Source organism: Crocodylus siamensis, chromosome 5 (assembly GCF_052110815.1).
Source record: "Crocodylus siamensis isolate JL-2025a chromosome 5, ASM5211081v1, whole genome shotgun sequence".
Classification (NCBI taxonomy): domain Eukaryota; kingdom Metazoa; phylum Chordata; order Crocodylia; family Crocodylidae; genus Crocodylus; species Crocodylus siamensis.
Genome location: NC_143399.1, coordinates 183980912 through 184000694, shown reverse-complemented (window position 1 = coordinate 184000694; position 19783 = coordinate 183980912). Strand labels below are relative to the sequence as shown.

At 44.6% G+C, this 19783-nt stretch overlaps 1 protein-coding gene across 2 annotated transcripts in view; it reads left to right on the top strand.

The window, feature by feature from the left end:
• Positions 1–19783, top strand: part of ODAD2 (outer dynein arm docking complex subunit 2) — a 192396-nt gene that overhangs the window by 134055 nt on the left and 38558 nt on the right. For both annotated transcript variants that reach the window (XM_090047421.1, XM_090047422.1), the window contains 2 exons: positions 6189–6377; positions 9717–9938. In XM_090047421.1, the coding sequence (XP_089903547.1) occupies positions 6189–6377; positions 9717–9938 (411 nt within the window). The remainder of the gene's footprint in view (positions 1–6188; positions 6378–9716; positions 9939–19783) is intronic.

Below are 19783 nucleotides of genomic sequence, written 5' to 3'. Positions count from 1 at the left end.
AGTTATATTTGAGAGGGCAAGGAGATGAACATGAATAGTAAAAAAATATTTTTTATAATATATAGTTATACCTGGTACTTTATTTAGGTTGACATCTACATCTTTTTGGTGTTACATTCATGTAGTTCCCCCAACTATTGACACTGAGTATTAAACTACACTTTAGTGATAGCTATCTCATAAGATAAACATGAGTAAAATATGTTAGCTAATAATTTTATTGATGAAACAGGAGCTTGCTAAGGCACATGGGTCATTGTACAATCACTCCATTTATATTCATTGTTTTTCTTTTCTTATACTTCAAATATCTTGGTGCTTTCCAAGAAGCCCTAAGGCAAAACATGACCCTTCCTGAACATCCACAAAGGACCTGACCTCAGTGTTTCTGCTGCAGCATTAAGGAGCTCACCCAGGAGTGTGATTCCTGGAGGACCATACATTTGAGTACAGATGGTGTCTTAGGAGACGGGAAAGGGAGGGCAAAGGGAAGAAGAAAAGCAACAGCTACAAAGGCAACTGGGGTCTTTATTTAGCAACTTTGAAGTTGTCTGAGAAGGAAATTATTGTCCTCAATCCCACCAGTCTTCATATGACACTGTAGGGCACAGTGTGCTTACTTAAGCTGTTCAGTTCATTAAGGTGTTTGTCTTGATGCCTAAATTATGGGCAGCAACACTCATCACAAGTTATTAGCTGTGTGATCAACTCCCTGAAGAGTCAAGAGGAGAAGAATCCTGCCTTTCCATGGTACAGAGCAAGAGTAGAACTACTTCATTGCTATATGGGAGCACTACTTTTGTCGCTACCTCAGTGAGTTGATGCCAAGTTGGTCTCTGCCACTACTCAGCCCTATACCCACCTTAGATTGGCAGAGGTGCACATGACCTGGAATTCTGTACTGTCTTGCAGAGTGGTACTTCACTGGTTCTGCTTCTTTGAGGACTTTAGGGGCAGGGGCAGAATTTGCCCCTAGCTGCAGAACTATTTGAGTGAATAGTAGTAGTGGTGGGTTATTTAATATGAAAAATGAATGGATATTTCCTTATATAAATAGTGTGCTGCCTGTCTTACTAAACAGCTGAAGTATAGTACTGTACCTGTGGTATTTTTGTATAAATTAAAGTCAGAATTTTGAATTTTATACATTGGATTGTGTTTTAAAATGATAAATCATGAAATTGGCAGTAGAGAGTAAAAATGGATAGTTTCCATCATTAAAGAAAAGGTAGTCTAAAGATGACTCTTGATAATTAACGTTTATTTGTACAACCATACCATCACATTTTTGGGCAAAAGCAATCAGAGTTGATAAATTAGCTTTGACATCTAAAGCTTTCTAAGATGTTCTGAATATTAAATCCTACTTAGTTTTAGTGGAGAAACTTTTATCTGAAAAATGGAGAAATTCTAAAGATAAACACAATGTGTTTTTTCAGTATTGCATTTAGTTTTGAATCTTTCAAATAAGGAGAACAGTTTTGTCTTTGGAAGGAAGAAAAGAGGAATTTGATTTCAGAAGAACTTTTTGCAATAGTGCCTGGGCAAGTACTTTGTTTCAATTTAGGGCTGATGAACCTTTTTTTCCTCAGTGATAATAATCACGAAAAAGTAGGAATGTAATATGGTGACGGCCAAACTCAAAGGGTCCAGAGGTCCATTTGGGGTAAGCACCCCAAGGTTAGATGATTTTTCAAATCTTTTCTGCAGATCAGTTAAGAAATATTGCAAGACTTTTGCTGAGTTTTTGGTTGTAGCTGTGTTGGTCTAAAGACATAGGCAGGAAAGTTCTTTGGGTAGATGTGATATTTTTTATTAGACCAGCTGCGTAGTTGGAAGAAAGTTCTTTGCAAGCTTTTGGGTGCAATTGCCCTTCTTCAGGCATAGGAAATCTCTGCTGTTCTGAGACTTCATTCCTTGGAGTCTCAGAACAGCAGAGACTCCCTATGCCTGAAGAAAGGTGATTGTGCCCAAAAGCTCGCAAATAACCTTTTTCCAGCTACTCGGTCTAATAAAAGATATCGCAACTACCCAGATAATCTTGCATGCAAGACTTTTGGTATTTTCTGTTTTAGTTAAAAAAAAATTTCCCCGTCTGAGTCTTTTTCCAAGGATTTCTGCATTTTGGTTTCTGTCAGTGAGCCGGAAGTGTGAAAATATGTTAATTAGTTAGCATATTTTGCATTATTTTTTAAACTTGAATAATGTGGCATTCCTGGGGGTCAATAAGATGAAAAACTCAAATGTTTGGTTAAAAGGCAACAGGTACTGTGTTTTATAAATATGACAGCTCTTGAGTCCAGATATTTGTTTTTATTTTTTGCTTATAATTGCAAGCCTCTCCCTTCCAGTTCAGTTTTAGAATACAATATAAATGTATTGCTATTCTGACAGCTTTGCTCTCCCACAAGTCAGGGTTAGTACTGCCTTATACTGGGGCAATTTACTGTGATTTAAATATGTGTAGATGCTGACTGTGGGCATAAATTGTACCCAGCCAGCTGGGGGCCAGACATTCGTCTGCTACCTAGCCATACAGCTCCGCACTTTCAGCACCCTGTGCCCCAGTCATCCCCTCCACTGCCCAGTGCTGCCACCCAGAGCCCAGGGCTGACCTCCTTTCGCCCTGCATTCCCCCTGCCAGCCCAGCCTGGCTCTGCCCCTGCCCCAACTCAAATTGCTGTCCTGGGTGCACATATAGATGCTGCACCCTGGACTAGTTTACTCCAGTTGAAACTGCTCTGAGGTTTATTACTTCACATTAATTGCACATGTAGATGCACCCACTGAGAATGTCTACATGTGCAATTAATGCAAAGTGGTAAACTCCAGAGTTTATTGCTCCCAGGTGGATAGTTTGATTGTGCACATGGGATCTTTGCATGTTGAGTTATGTTGGAGCAGCTCCAGGTGGCAGGGGGTTCTGGGGATCAACCTGCTAGCCCGGAGCTGCTCCCCCCTAGCTCAACATGCTACAGAGGGACTGGCTGGGACACAAGGGTGGTCCAGTACAGGGCTAGCCAGTAGGCAGTCCCCGCACTGAAGCACCCTCATGTCCCAACCAGCCCCATCAGAGTCTACCCATGAACTGCTGCAGAGTAAAAAACCATGGAGTTAATTAGTTTACTCCAGTCAAATTGCCTTGTACATGTGGACATTGAGACATTTACTGTGGAGCTAATTAGTCTACTGCAGTAAACATCTCATGTAAACACACCTATTGAGCAGCAAGTTAGTTTAAAAGTATAGTGTCTTTAGAACTATACACGCAATAAGATATTATCAAGATGAGTAAAGGTAGTGGAGTCAGTTCTGAATTAAATGTAGTAAACTCACTTGATGCATTTTCTCTTGTATCTAGAAGATGGAATAAGTATTTAGTACAATTGTATATTAAAATGCTTTCAAAGCTTTTCAGAATACTAAAAGTTTATATTTGTATTAAGTTATCAAAAAGAAAATAGTAAGTCAACATAGTGAATTTATGTTTGCTTAATGCATTAGAATTTTATAGTATATAAATGTGTATTACATCTTATAAAGTTTAGTAGTTTAGCCTTAGGCTTGAAATTTGACACTCTCCTCTCCATGTTTAATGTCAGAATCATATTATTCCCCACTAGCAAACTAACTGCAGAACCAAGGTTTAGAAAATGTCATTTTTTGCAGCAAGATTTTAGCATAGAAGTACATATTAAATCTTAATACACCAGCATTTGATGATGACAAGCCCAAAGGGTTTGTCTTTTAAAAAAGCTCTCCTGTTGATTAATTTAAAAGTTTGTATATTTTATTTCTAATCCAAGCAGAAAACTGAGTGCAAAGGAAGTCTCTGAAGATGCACTATATATAATTGTATTTTGTTGTGCTATATGAGTAATGTGCAGACATAACTGCTCCAGGCTACTTGAAAATTGAGGGGGAGAGAGATCACAAACAAATAGTTTCAGACTTTGGTAAAAATAAATACTTAATACTGTAGTAAAAACCTCTATCTCATTGTTAATACAAATACAGGAAAACTTCCAAAAGTAAATATGGCATATGCATATAGTAGTATAGGATTCAATAAACAAATTCAGCCTTAATATACTAAGCAAGTAAGTGGTTTTGTTTATATGATACAGAAAAATTAAGTTTTTTGTTTAAATCTCTTTGAAAAAGAACCTTTTCAAAATGTCTTGTAAAGAACAGTTTGCCATAACAGACTTCCAAACACTCAATTCTTCCCATCTTTCTGCTCATTGTTCTCCTGATTTCCTGCTTCTTTACTTTCCTTGTTTTCTTGCACAGACCACCAGACTACACCCACAATCACATTTGGGAAACTTTCCTACATGTGGTTTTGCAGTTTCCCCTCTGCTTTTCATCACCGGTTGAAGGTTCTGTCCCTATATTTAGCTGACTTCACAATGGATTTCTGAGTCTGAGATCACTTATTTGTTACTAAATTGTTTATACAGTATTCATCAGTCTAGTTTTACAATACTGCTTCGCAAAAGGCAGAATATATACTCTTGCCACAGTATATATTTGATGTGTAGAGCATAGTTACCTGGGGAAAAGCCTAAATGAGCTGTAGAAATCTGAAATCTACACATTATTTCATTATTTGGTGGGGCTGGAGACAAGTTATTCCACCTCTTCATGAAACAGCTTTCAAAACCATGAAGGAAAATCCTAGAGATACAAGAGCTATCCATATAGCCAAAAACATTTCCATGGAGGTTGAATTCATCACTTCAAAGGGATAGAACCAGAGTTGGCAGTTGGAAAGCCAGGTAAAAGGTAATACAAATAAGTTCAGCGTCATCTTTTTTAACAATGTTCTCAATAGGTACAGGGAGCCATTCTCCACCTTTCTGTCCCTCTGACTGCCTGAAGCCCCTTCCAAATCTTGAAGACCTCATCCTACATGGTACCTACTGAGAGGAAACATTTTATAAAACTGTTTCAACCTTCCCCTACTTCCTTTCTCTAGCTTACATCTGATCACTCGGCTTTGCCAAGGGCAGCATAATATTTGTAGTCAGGGATTTTTCAGATAAAAATATTACTCTGTAAGCTTTCTGCTGTCTTTGATCAGTAATTTTAAGAAGAGGAAGAATTTTCATGCCAAAAAGGTTGCTTTATATTTTAGGATCCCATCTGTTCTGAGCATTCTTATCTTCTTATCCTCTGTCTACCTATCCTTTATCCCACTGAAACAGTTTCATAAACTCAAGTTACAAATCTTTTCACAGCTTTGAATAACAAGCAAGCAGATACTCTCTTTTCCTGATATTGTTTCTAACCATAAATTATTAGCTAAGCTAAAAAATAGGTTGTTTGAAATGGACACACATTATATGGGGAACATCATACCAGATAAATTATGGATATATTTATTTTATATTTACTGAGAAGTGCAATGCAGCTCTGGTGTATAACATCGGTCAATGATTATATAATTCTGCCATTTAAGAGCTTGCTTTCAAGCAAGGTTGTTAGATTTACATTATATCTGCTTTTAAGAGGACATAAAGTACTACATGCTGCAAGGCACTATATCGCATAATGAGCCGTTCCTTTTTGCCTAAGGCAACAGACTGAATTTCATATCCGTTAGTTCCATTTATCTGTGCCAAAACTTCTTTTTCCCCCTCTGTTTTACACATTAATATATAACATTTGTCTGGAAAGTTGCATTGATCAATAAACAAAATAGTATTTTCCCATTATATTTTTACAAAATCTTGTTGGTATATCCTTCAGCTTATTTTATTTATGTTACAGCTTGTTTGCTCATCACCCAGATCCTGTGTAGGGCATCCAATATGTTGCTCCAAAGAGCAATATTACTGTGCGTGATACTCAGTGATATGATTGGTGTAACCTTCTTTAAGATGATGTCACTAATATTTCTCAATGCTCATTTATACTGGTCTGAGCAGATAAGAAGGCCCTTTGTCAGGAGCTATCAAATCTAATGTGAAAGGCAAAAGGAGTTCTTGGCTACCTGTAAATAGTTTATGCTCAATATGGCAACCAATATGGGTTTTAAATTAGCTCTTTCTCTCACCACGTCTCTTACTAAAATCATCCTCCTCAGACAGAATTTCTGACATAATATTCATGTTTATATTTTTATTTGTGAGTCAAATGAAGTTTACTCATTTTAAAAATCAGTTCTTTCGATTTGTACATAGGATGCTGGGGAAATGGTTCGGTCCTTTGTTGGTGGCTTGGAACTGATAGTCAATTTATTAAAATCAGAACATAAAGAAGTTTTAGCAAGCGTGTGTGCTGCTATTACCAACATAGCCAAAGATGAAGAGAATTTAGCTGTTATAACAGATCATGGTGTCGTCCCTCTGTTGTCCAGATTAGCAAACACGGTAAGTCACATCTTTTTGTATTGTTCATTCTGGCGACTCCTGATTTGTCCCCAGTACCCAGCCCCAGGTTCTCTGTGGTCTCTAGGGAAGGCACAGGGGTTGAGTCTGGAACATCCTCACAAGTGAGTGTATAGCTCAGGAGTACCTCAGTGGACTCGGGTGGGCAAGACATGCTCAAGCCCATGCTTCTCAGGACCCACTGCTGACAGTGCATCAACAAAATGACTGAAAGCTATGTAAATGCCTTCTAGACAAGTAATAGGCAGTATAGAATTTGGTGTTAAACTGTTCTATGGATGGGAGTGCTGTAGCTTTGGAGACTGGGCTCCATTTTAGTATAATCTTGCAAAGTATTAAAAAGAGAAGATAATGCTGCTTTTTTGAGTTGTAGCTGCCCTGTGGGAGGAATGTCGGGTAAAGAGCGATCCATACATTTTAATGGCGTATAGAAGTTCTTTTCAGGATCTCACTTGTGACACCACACAACACATTATGCCAGCACCTGATGATTTTAATACTAATATCGCCAAATTTCCAGACAGCATAGATGAACACCTGAATCTTTAAAAATACACAGTATCTTTTAAGCACAGAATACTAAGTAGCTACCAACTTCACTGGATGCCTGTAAGACTTTTGGTAAATTGGGTTGTAGTACTTTCTTTCCTTGTCATTAACACAAGAGTAAAGGTATGTGTGACAGGGCGGCTGGTTCCCCTTCCCTTTACAAGAGCAAGCAGCTTAAGAAGCAGCTTGCAAGTGGGTTGACTGGAGAGTCACCAGACCAGCAGAGGGCGGGGCTGGAGCTATATAAGCCCAAGGCCTCTGCTGTCCAGGCAGCCTAGCTCTGAGAGCTATGAAAAGGCTCCTGGCAGCAGAGCAACAAGGCAGCAGGGCTCCTGAAGTGACAGTGAAACTGGGTAAGTGACTCTGCAGGCCTGGAAACAGGAGATAGATGCCTGGGACAGAGAGGAAGGCTTGTTTGTGCTGGTATGTTAAACCCAGAGAGAGTTTGGGTGTCTGCCAGAGGGCAGAGGTGTTTTGTTTAGAAGTCAAATCTTCAGTTTAGCCTTTATCCCTGCTGGGGCAGGCTCACAGCCTACTCAGCCAGTATCCCAGGAGGGGTGTGGTAGTGCACCTTTAGGTGCCTACCACTTTAAGGGCAGAGGCAGGCAGCTACCAGGTGCCTGATGAGGGCAGCCATTTTGGGAACACTAAGTATATAAAGGCTGCGGTTTGCTGCTGCCAGCCTAGGCAGAAATATTGCCTGGCTGAGCCGCATGGGATATCTAGCAGTGAGAGCAGGAGGCTCTTGGTCCTGAGCATGACCTAAAACTGCACCCTGCCAGGGAAGGGTGGCCTGCTGGGGCTCCTAGTGGCATGGGAGCCCCCAGGAAATGCCATCCCAGTTACCTCCGAGGTGAAAGGCAGGTAGGGGCACCTTAACCCCAGCCCCCACCATCTGTTGATAATTCTGAGAGCTGGGGGAGTAGTGAGGGGCCAGGTGTGACCACATGTAGATGCCCAGCAGGGATGCAGATCCCAGAGACCCCAGAGGAGGTAGTGTGTAGAACGTTGAGAGGCCCCACACAGAGTAGGGCTGAATTTGGAGTAGGTCTGAAGGGCTGTGTGTATGAGGGGGCTGAGTAGGGCTGAAGTGCAAGTAGGTCTGAAGGGCAGTCCCAGGTCCCAGGAGCGCACTGAATAGGGCCAAGTGGGAGTAAGCCTGAAGGCCAGTGCAAGGGCCAGCCCCGTGAGAAGTTGGTTGCAAGCTTGAGACGGAGACCCCAGGGTGGGGCGTAGTGTAGAGTTGCCCAGTGGGGAGCTTGGAGCAGAATTAGCCCAGGGTTTGGCACAACGCTGGACTATGTAGAGTAGGGGAACTCGTGGGAGCCAAAGGACTGTGTGGCAAGGCCAGTATGTGAGTAGCAAAGCCTGATGACCCAAGAGGGGCCATTCAAGGAGAAGCAAGTGTAGTGGAGTGTGGCCCAGTAATGGGCGGTATGCCAGAGGCCCCAGCTGAGAGTGGGGCAGAGTGTAAGAGGCTTCCTGTGAGAGGGGAGGTGGTATGAATATATGGGTGAGTAGAGCCCATCTTTGGACTGGGTTTGCTCCAGACTCAGACTGAGGAGCAATACTAATCTGGATGCCATCTGCAAGATATGGGTTATGGTGTAGGGGAGGTTTGGAGCTGCAGATAGCACCCCCTAATTCAGGGCAGTAATGGGCAGTCTCCTGCAATATACCAACAGTTTATGGAACAGCAAAGTTGTGGCAGGAGAGACTGGGCAGACTGCCTCATGGAGACAGGTGGGCGGGCCTGCATGAGATGGGGGCCTGAGTGTGCCCCCTGTCACAAGGGGCTTTAGATAGAGAGTGCCAGGACCAGGGAGCTTGGAGATCCCAACTGGCCCAGGAGTGGAGCCAGAGCCCAAGAGGGACCAAAGGTCTGGTGGGGGAGTAGGTCACTGGCAAAGACTGAGTCCAAGGAGGGCAAGCTTGGCCAGGGAGTCTGGAGTTCCCAACTGGTCTGAGAGTGGGGCCAGAGCCCAGGAGGGGCTAAAGGTCTAAGGGAGACTGTAGACTGGGACTGCCAGAGCTGGGCAGCCTGGAGATTCTACTGGCCTGGGAGCAGGTCGGGGCCCAGGAGGGGCCACAGCCAGAGACGGATAGGGAATCACAGGGAGGGAGGCTGGAGACTAGAGGCCAAATCCTTTACTGTGGGCCTGGGCTAAAGGGCCCAGTGAGAGCATAGGAGGAAGAGGCCAATAAAGCCAAGACCTCTACAGAGTTAATGACAGTACAGTAACACCCACAAGGTGTGGGGCATGATGTAGGGGAGAATGGAGCCATGCAATGAGCCCTTAAGGCTACAGGCTGAGAGGGCCTATTAAGCTTGAGGGCTAAACTGGGAGTAGGGGAGATCCAGGGAGTGGTTCTGGTGGTGATTTACACAGATTCAGGCTCACTCTAAAGCTCATAGGTAGCTTCCCTTACAGAGTCTTAATTAACAATTACGCATGGTGAGCAGAGTGAGCAATCAAGGAAGGGCTACATTAGAGTCTGAGCCAGCCAGGAGCCACACGGCCACCAGGGGTTGTTGCGGCCACCCCTGTGGCCCAGTCCTGTCACAGTGTGTATATGAGGGCAAAGTGAAAAAAAGTTGTTATATTGATTATCACATTTACAGAAATGCATCTTCAAATTAAGTATTGTATTTTCAGTTTCCTCCAGCTTTGTGATTCCATTACAATGACAGTATGACTGCCCTTCAAATGCCCAAAAATATGGAATCTATATCTTTAAGAAAATAATTTAACATTTTTTTTCTTTGCTCAGAACAATGACAAATTAAGACGTCATTTAGCAGAAGCTATTTCTCACTGTTGTATGTGGGGAAGCAACAGAATTGCCTTTGGAGAGACCAAAGCTGTGGCCCCTTTAGTACATTACTTGAAATCAGATGACACAGCAGTTCATCGAGCTACTGCTCAGGCCTTGTACCAACTTTCAGAGGATCCCAATAACTGCATCACAATGCATGAAAATGGAGTGGTGAAGGTAAGATGAAAAATATGTGTAACTGAAGACTTACACTGTTAAATGCATTGATATGATTAGAAAAAGAGGTCCATCATTTCTGTATTCCTGCCTGTTTCAGATCTTATTTTTATTACAGAGAACAGTGAATTAGAGAACAATATTGATACTTGAAACATGTCAAGTGAATGGCTGACAAGAATGGTAGTATAACATGGAGCATTCACCTCTAGGTTATTGACTCCTGCTGTAACTTGTAAGTCGGGGGTTCTCAAGGATTTTATGCTGTGGCCTGGCAAACTGTGGCCCAGCAGTCACAGCTGACTGCAGTCATAATATCCAGCTAGAAGACAGGTAAGGATACCCCCACCCCCCAACCAGGGGGGGCAAACCCTGCACTGCCACAGACCCTGCAGAAGGAACTGTGGTCTCTGTGCTGGGCTCTGGGGGACTGTGGTTTGCCAATCTGCGGCCACTTCCAGTCCAGCAGCCAACCATGCTGCAGACTGGCAGCCAGCCCACTGCAGCCCAGTCTAGGTTGTACTCTGTACCCAGAATGACAGAGCTGCAGTCTTCATTATCTTATCATTGTAAACTGGTTTGCAAGGTGAGCTAGTGGATTATGTTAGTGGATGATTGTCTGCTGTGGCAGAGAGCCCCTGAGTAGTTAAAGGGATTGAGAGCAGATGGATCCACTTGTGCATCTATGATCTCGTTAAACCAAAGGAACAAGTACCTGTTTCAGTGCACATGGACCTGTTTCGGTGCATTCTGCATTAACTTACTAGAAGGCTCCTTTTGGAAGTTCAAAAGAAACACGTTCCTTAAGAATTTTTCTCTGATATGAATTTTTCTTCCGAGCAGAAGATTTTTCTGGCGAAGTTTTTTGTCTCAGAAGTTGAATCCAGTGTAGGTCTTCTCTTGGGATTGAACAGACAAGGGTTTCCAAAAAGGTTTATTGTTTGGTTGGCAGATTCCTTCTCTTATTTTATCATACAAATTAAGTGTTTTGGAATTAAAAGGTTTGATTTTTAAAGTGCAGTATTAGTGAGAGTTTAAGGACCCCTCTACATGTTACAGGTATCATGCAATTAATGGTGCAGTTACCTTAAGACCAGCTACATGTGCAAAGTACCTATCATGCCATAAAAATCTCCAGCCACCTATAAAATTGGACTTCAAAAATGTGTACTATCTTTATAGCTGGTTATTATTGAGTTTTAATTTGCACGTGTAGTAGAGTGTTCCCTGTGGCTGGAAACTCAGTCGGCTGATGGGGCTCCCAGCTGCAGAGGTGCAGAATGCCAAGCTGGGCCTAGGAGTCCCACAGCTAAGGAGACTCTCAGCCCCAGCAGGTATTGTGCAAATGCAGACACTGGGTCTACAGTGATCTTCCAGACCTGAGGTTTTCATGCACCCCCAAAACTGGGAGATCCCAGCCTTGGGGTTTCATGTACCCCTAGAACTAGAAGATTGCAGCAGCTGCATCTCCCAGCCACTGGGGTGTGTGAGGTGTCTTTGAGGCTTCCTGCCAGTGCAGGTGAGCCTGCAATCGGGCTCCCCCTGCACCAACAATAAGGTGAGATGAGATCTAATGATCACTCTCACAATTCTACCTTCTTCATGCACATGTGGCATGGCAGGAGGCACAATTTATAGGGATTGCGCATTAAAACCAATTATGCCTTTACCTACATGGGTAGGGGGGAACCTTAAAGTCACATCAAAGTTATGCAAGTGAAAGTTATACTTGTATTAATGTATTTTTTCACATGTATAAAGAGTTCTGTAGAGAATGGTCTTGCTTTTGAGAAAGCTTAGCTCATCTCCATAGCACATCCACATAACTACAGTAACTACTACACTTGCCATTATAACCAGTACAAATCTCAGCTGACAAGCCAAGACCTGAACAGACTCAAATATGAACTGTTCTTTCACCTCTGGAAGCTAGTTCATTCAGGTCAGGAAGGATACATGCTGAATATTTGGTGAGAGAAATTTTATACTGTCATTACAGTTGATCTTACAACTGTCTATAGACAGTATATAGGCCGCAGCTGGAGTTCTGTGTCCAGGTTTGGGCTCCACAATTCAAAAAGAATGTGGAGAAGCTTGAGAGGGTGCAAAGGTGAGCCACGCACATGATCAGAGGTCAGGAAAACAGACCTTATGATGAGAGGCTGAAAGCAATGGAACTGTTCAACCTGGAAAAGTGCAGGTTCAGGGGTACTCTGGTGGGCACCTATAAGTTTATCAGGGGTGCTCATCAGGATCTGGGGGAACGTTTGTTCACCAGACTGCCCCAAGGGATGACAAGATCGAATGGTCACAAACTCCACTGTGACCGATTCGGGCTGGACATAAGAAAGAACTTCTTCACTGTCCGAGCCCTCAAGGTTTGGAACAGACTACCACCTGAGGCGGTTCAAGCACCCACTTTGTACGCCTTCAAAACACATTTGGATGCTTATCTTGCTGGGAACCCTATTATCCCTGCTGGCTTTCTGCCCCTGGGGTGGAGGGCAGGACTCAATGATCTTCCGGGATCCCTTCCAGCCCAAATGTCTACGAAATCTATGAAATATTTATTTGAATATTACATACCCTTTTCTCCCTAAAATTAGCTTTCCAAAATTGGGTTGCGTATCTTCAGTGGGGAAGCTACTTTTCTTCTCAGAGTACAAGCAGTGGCATTTCTATTTAGGCAGTACTGAGGGAGTTGATTAGCTACATGGCTTGTTGGAAGCTACTTGATTCCTACTAATTGCTCTTCACTCAACATGTGTTAACAACCCATTCTCCTTTTTAATGGTCTTAATTTTCCACTAATCAAGTTTGCTGAAACATTTGTAATTTAACCACTCCTTGTTTCTCTTCTCCTATTTCACAGTCCTGCAGGCTGTTTTTAACTCTTTTCAAAATCCTCGATCTGTCCATTGAGTCAGCAGCAGCCACAGTTTAAGCTTCTGGCAGAGCAGCCAAGGGTTACTGACAGTTCAGCTGTGAAAAAGTTAAACTATAGTTTTTGCCTAAGCAGGAAAAAGAGTGTAAGTGAGCTGAAAATGAGACTCTGTCCCAGCTGTATGCAGCCATAACTCCGGAAAAATAATTTTTTCCTTCATTCTGCTTTCCCCAAAATAAGATGCTGGTCTTATTTGGAAGTATGTGAAGTGCAAGAAAATTGGGGAAATGGGGGAGGGGTTGTAAAGCTAGCATACATTGTAGATACAATATGACAGAGGAAGAGGAGGAAGATAAAATTGTTTCATTTATAAATATTTCACTTGGATCTATGTTCATTTTTAATTATGCATTTTAAATAAACAGCACCTATTTATCAATAACTGATAGGCTTTGTTACTGTGTTTCCTAAAAGAGAAGGTGGTGGTTTACACAAGTTTTTCACGGTTTATAGACCTTACTTTACTATTCATCATTCAGTAAAATAAAAATGATTACATATATTATATATATTGTTTATTATACACACAACTGACACTACAAGAATATAATTCAGGTTGCAAAGGCAAGCATCCAACAGTTAAATTTTAAAATTAATTGAGCCCGTTTGTGCATATGTGTTATAATTACATATTGCAGAATGTTTTGTGCACTGATCACTGCTTCATTTGCTGCACAGCATGGACCAGATCAGGGAATAAATCAGAACTGTGCACTGTTTTGTAGTGCTGCTACTACGTTTGTTGCAGAAGTTGGCATGCATGCAGTGATTGAGGCAGGGAGTTTTGGGAAGAGAAAGGGTGGTTTGATGGTTAAAGCTGTTGAATGCTGACCTGAAGAATTGAATTCTCTCTTTCTGTCTGCTAAAAAGTTCTACATAAAAAAGTTCTCAGGAAAATCGCTTGCACCAGAGTTTTCAGGGGTGTGAAACTCGCTAATTCTGTACAGGAAGTCCTCAGATTTACGAGACAATTGGTTCCTGAAAACTGCATCTTAAGTCAAAACATTGTAACTCGGAACCAATTTTCTCATAAAAAACAATGTTATAAATAGGGGATTGGTTCCTGAACCAAGGCCCAATACCCTATTTTCACCAAAAATACGCCAGAATTTTGTACTTGATCAATTGTAGATGAGTAATATAACTACATTAATATATTTATACTGTAAAAAGCAATCATATTGATTTGGAAGGACTTCTTTGAAGTGACTTTGCTGGACTTTTTGAACAGCTCTTGGTTGGACTTTTTATAGGGTTCTTGGCTGGAGTCTTCTCAGGAGTCTTCACTGCAGGTTTTTCTGGAGTCTTGTCTGCTTTCTTAAAGAAAATATCCAAGGAAGTTTGGACAGATGTTCTCCAGTATGATGAGTGATGCAGCGAACGTGCACACCCCAAATTAGCAGATCCATTTTTGGTGCCTCAGATCCATATTTGTAAAAATGTCCATAACATCCCCTCATCTCAGTTGGGCAGGAGGGGCGATCTGGTGCTTCTTAGAGCACATTCCTCTCCAACACATCAATGGAAAAAAATGTTATATTTTTTTTTGTAAGGCAATCAGATGCTATTATAATGAAGTGAACACTCTGTTCAGGGTGCATTTAAATAGTGTGCAGTAAATAGGGCCTAAGTCTGCACATTAAACAATGAGGATAAAGCAAAATATTCCACAGCTGCTCATTAACTTAGCACCATCAATATTGTGCACTAGAGGTGAGGGGCCTACGAAACAAATATTCTGTGATTGTGTAACTTAATGATTGCATCTGTGTGTGTGTGTGTGTGTGTGTGTATTCAGATGGGTTTTCAGACCCACCACAGAGTCCTTTGCCCCTTGATCTAATGAAATAATTGGTAGCAGTAGAAGACTGTCATCTAGGCAGGCCAGAAATAAAAGAGTTTGGGACTTTCACAACTATTTGCTGATAGCAGAGGAATGACAAGACTCTGGAATCCTGGATTCTATTTAATGTGCTGGAGAGGAAAGTGGTCTAAGAAGCACCAGTTCTGCCCTCCTGCCCATTTTTCACAAAGTTTTACCCCTTAGAATCATAGAATCATAGAATCAGTGAGTCGGAAGGGACCTAGACAGATCATCTAGTCAGACCCCCTGCCATGGGCAGGAAGGAGCACTGGGAGTGGCAGGGGTCATAAGACCCCAGCCAGGTGCCTATCCATTCTCCTCTTGAAGATCTCCAGGGAAGGTGAGAGCACCACCTCTCTGGGGATCCTATTCCAGGCTCTGGTCACCCTTACCGTGAAGTAGTTCTTCCTAATATCTAACCTAAACCTATCCTCCCTCAGCTTGTGGCCATTGTTCCTGGTGACTCCAAGGGGGGCCCTGGTGAACAGACTTTCCCTGAGTCCCTGCTGCTGGCCCTTGTTAAAGTTGTAGGCAGGCACAAGATCCCCCCTCAGTCTCCTCTTGCAGAGACTGAAGCGATTCAGGTCCCTCAGCCTCTCCTCATTGGGCTGGCCACGGAGGCCCTCAACCATATGAGAGGCCTTCTTCTGGACCCTCTCCAGGTTCTCCACGTCCTTCTTGAAGTGCGACACCCAGAACTGAACACAATACTCCAGCTACGGCCTGACCAGCACCGCATAGAGGGGGAGCAAAACCTCTCTGGACCTGTTCGTGATGCCCCTGTTGATGTATGACAGGGTGCAGCTGGCTCTGCCTATTGCTTTGCTGCATTGGCGACTCATATTCATCCTGGAGTCAATCCTGACTCCAAGATCCCTCTCTGCCTCTGTGCTGTTGAGAGGGTCAGCCCCTAACCTATAACCATAATGCTGGTTCCCTCTCCTCAAGTGCAGCACCCTGTACTTGTCCTTGTTGAACCGCATCCTGTTCAGATCCGCCCACTTCTCTAACCTATCCAGGTCTGCCTGGATGCGTTCCCTGCCTGCCAGTGTATTCACTTTACCCCAGAGTTTGATGTCATCAGTGAACTTGAACAGGGTGCTTTCCACACCCTCGTCCAGGTTGCTAATGAAGATTTTGAACAGCACCGCCCAAGCACCAAGCCCTGGGGGACTCCGCTGCCCACACCCTCCCAGGACAACATCGACCTGTCCACCAGCACCCTCTGGGTTCGCCCCTGGAGCCAGTTTGCCACCCACGTGACTGTGCATTCGTCGATGCCACAGTCCCTCAGCTTGCCCACCAGAATTGGGTAGAACACTGTGTTGAAGGCCTTCTGGAAGTCCAACAAGATGACATCGACTTCCTCCTTCACATCTAAGCTCTTTGTTACCTGATCATAGAAAGAGACCAGGTTAGTCAGGCAGGATCAGCCTTGCATGAACCCATGCTGGTTACCCCTCAACATCACTTCCCCTGCAGGGCTCTCACAAATGTGGCCCTTGATAATTTTATCAAAGACCTTCCCCAGGATAGAAGTGAGGCTGACTGGTCTGTAGTTGCCAGGCTCTTCCTTCTTCCCCTTCTTGAAAACAGGGACCACATTGGCCCTTTTCCAGTCCTCAAGGACTTGGCCCAAGCACCAGGAGTCATAGAATCATAGAAGTCGGGTCGGAAGGGACCTTGTAGATCTTCAAGTCCAACCCCCCACCTGGGCGGGAGAAAAGACTGGACTCAAATGAGTCCAGCCAGGTAGTCATTAAGCCTCTTCTTAAAGATCCCCAGGGTAGGAGCCAGCACCACTTCCCTAGGAAGTTGGTTCCAGCACCTAGCTGCCCTAACTGTGAAGTAGTTCTTGCGGATGTCTAATCTAAACCTACTCTCTAATAATTTGTGTCCATTGTTCCTTGTCATGCCAGGGGGGGCTAGGGGAAACAGTGTCTCCCCTAAACACTTCTGGTCCCCCCTCAGCCTTCTCTTGTGAAGGCTGAACAGGTTTAGGTCCTGCAGTCTTTCAATGTAAGGTCTGCCCTGTAGTCCCCGGATTATGCGGGTGGCCCTCCTCTGGACCCTTTCAATGTTGTCCACATCCCTCCTGAAATGGGGCGCACAGAACTGGACACGGTACTCCAGCTCTGGCCTGACCAGCCTCGCATAGAGGAGGAGGATCACCTCCCTGGCTCTACTTGAGATGCACCTGTGGATGCACAACAAGGTCCGGTTAACCCTGCCAACCGTGACCTCACATTATCGGCCCATGTTCATCTCGGAGTCAATAATGACTCCAATATCCCTTTCTGCCTCCGTGCTCTCAAGAAGGGAGTTTCCCATTCTATAAGTGTGCTGCTGGTTTCTACTGCCTAAGTGCAGCACCCTGTGCTTGTCAGTATTGAAATGCATCCTGTTTATGTCAGCCCACTCCTGTAACCTATCCAGATCCTGCTGCAATCTTTCCTTCCCTACTAGCGTGCTCACCTCACCCCAAATTTTGGTATCATCCGTGAATTTAAACAGCTTGCAATTCACCCCATCATCCAAATTGCTGATGAAGAAATTGAACAGCGCAGGCCCCAGGACCGAGCCCTGGGGGACTCCGCTGCCCGCTTCCCTCCAGGCTGAATATGACCCGTCCACCACCACCCTCTGAGTATGACCCTTGAGCCAATCTGCAATCCATCTGACTGTGTAGTCATCAATGCCACAGTTGCCTAGTTTTTTAATGAGGATGGGGTGGGAGACGGTGTCAAAGGACTTACTGAAGTCTAGAAAGACTACGTCCATGGCGACACCTGCATCCATTGCCTTTGTGACCTGATCATAAAAGGCAATCAGGTTGGTCTGACATGACCTGCCCCTAATGAAACTGTGCTGGTTGCCCTTGAGCATCATCCTTGAAGCTGGCCCATCACAGATGTGCTCCTTGAGGATGTTCTCAAAGAGTTTCCCAAGGATAGAGGTAAGACTGATGGGCCTATAGTTGCCCGGGTCCTCCCTTCTCCCTTTTTTGAAGATGGGGACAACGTTAGCTATCTTCCAATCATATGGCACCTGGCCCGAGCACCACAAGCACTCGTAAAGCCATGCCAAGGGCCCTGCGATAACCCCTGTTAGCTCCCTCAACACCCTGGGGTGGAGATCATCTGGACCCGCTGACTTGAACACGTCCAGCCCCTCCAGAAGCTCTCTAACCCGGTCCTCCCCAGCCTGAGGTCTGGAGGCGTTCCCTTCGAGTCCATCTTGCATCACAGCAGGGAAGTCCTTGGTCCCTGCACAAGAAAACGGAGGTGAAGAATTGGTTAAAGAGTTCCGCTTTCTCCTCTGGCGCAACCACCAGATTGCCTAGCGTACTTTGAAGGGGCCCACATTTCCTGGTGCATTCTTCATCCTCCCTATATATTTGAAAAAGGACATTTTATTATCCTTGATCTTGGACGGTAGTCCTAGCTCTATGTCCGCCTTAGCTTTCCTGACAGCCCCCCTAAAGGCCCGAGCACAGGAGTTATACTCCTCTTTGGAGATAGCACCCCCCTTCCACTGGGTGTATGCCACCTTTTTGGTAAGCAGGCATTCCCGGATGACCTTGGTAAGCCAGGGGGGCTTTCGGGCACTCTTGCCTCCCTTGCTTCTTGTTGGGATGGACTCCCCTTGGGCCCTGAGTATCGTTTCCTTAAGGAACAACCACTTGTCCTGAACACTGAGTTCCCCTGCCCTCAAGGACCCCAGCACCTCACCCACTAGTCTCCTCAACTTGTTGAAGTTGGCCCTCCTAAAGTCTAGGGCTACCTTCTTGCTGCAGGCCCTTGACATCCTGCGCTGGATCGTGAATTCCAGCAAACAATGATCGCTATCACCCAGGTGGTCAGGAACCTGGAGGCCCCTTACCAGGTCATCGCCTGTGGCCAGGACCAGGTCCAACAGGGCGTTTCCTCTGGTGGGACCATGCACCTCCTGGATTAAGTGGATGTCCTGTATCTCAGCTAGGAACCTCCTGGAACGGTCCGTCCTGGCTGACTGTTCCTCCCAGCAGATGTCCGGGTAATTAAAATCACCCATGACACTACATCCTTTGCCTTAACCGCCACTGCAAGCTGGCCCAAAAATTCCTGGTCCAGCTCCTCCCCTTGGTTGGGGGGTCTGTAGTAGACCCCCACCATCTACTACAGTAGTCCTCGAACAGCTGTGCCAAAGGCTCCGCAATGACACCAGCCAATTCCCTCAGCACCTGCGGATGAAGGTCATCCAGGCCTGCTGACTTGGACACGTCTAAGCCCTCCAGGTAGTCCTTAACTAGGTCTGAACTAACAGTCGCGGCACTCGCATCCTTCCTGGGCCTCTCTACGCTGTCACCTGAGAGCACCCCATTGTCAGCAGACAGGAACACAGAGGCAAAGAACTTGTTGAAGAGTTCTGCCTTCTCTCGCGTGTCCGTCACCAACTGCCCTGCCCTGCCTCGTAGGGGTCCAATGTTACCCCGAGACTTCTTCTTGCTACCTATATACTTGAAAAAGGACTTTTTGTTATCCTTAATCCCAGAAGCTAATCTAAGCTCCAGTGCTGCTTTAGCCTTCCTCACCAAATCCCTACAAGCTCGGGTCAGGGAGGTGTAGTCCTCCTTTGTTCCTGCCCCCTGCTTCCACCACCAGTATGCTTTTTTCTTTGCCCTCAGGCCAGCCTGGATATCTGCGCTCAGCCATGGAGGTTTCTTGGACCCTTTTCCCGCCTTCCTGCGCCCAGGAATTGTGTCCTGCTGCACCCCAAGGATAGCCTCCTTGAGGAAGGACCACCTTTCCTGGACCCCCATACTAGCTACCCCCTGGGCTCCAAGTGCCTCCCCTTCTTCCCTTTCTCCTCCAGGCTATCTTTAATCTTGTCCTATCTGTTCTCCCTATGCAGTTACTCTTCCTAGTTGCCCTCTCCTTATGTACCCAGTCTCAGTGTTCATTTTTAAGGCTTCTCATCCCAATCTGAATCTGTTTTCCCACACAGTTCTAGTCCCCACTTCCCTGTGTTGCTGCTTCCCTAATCCTTTCTTTCTTT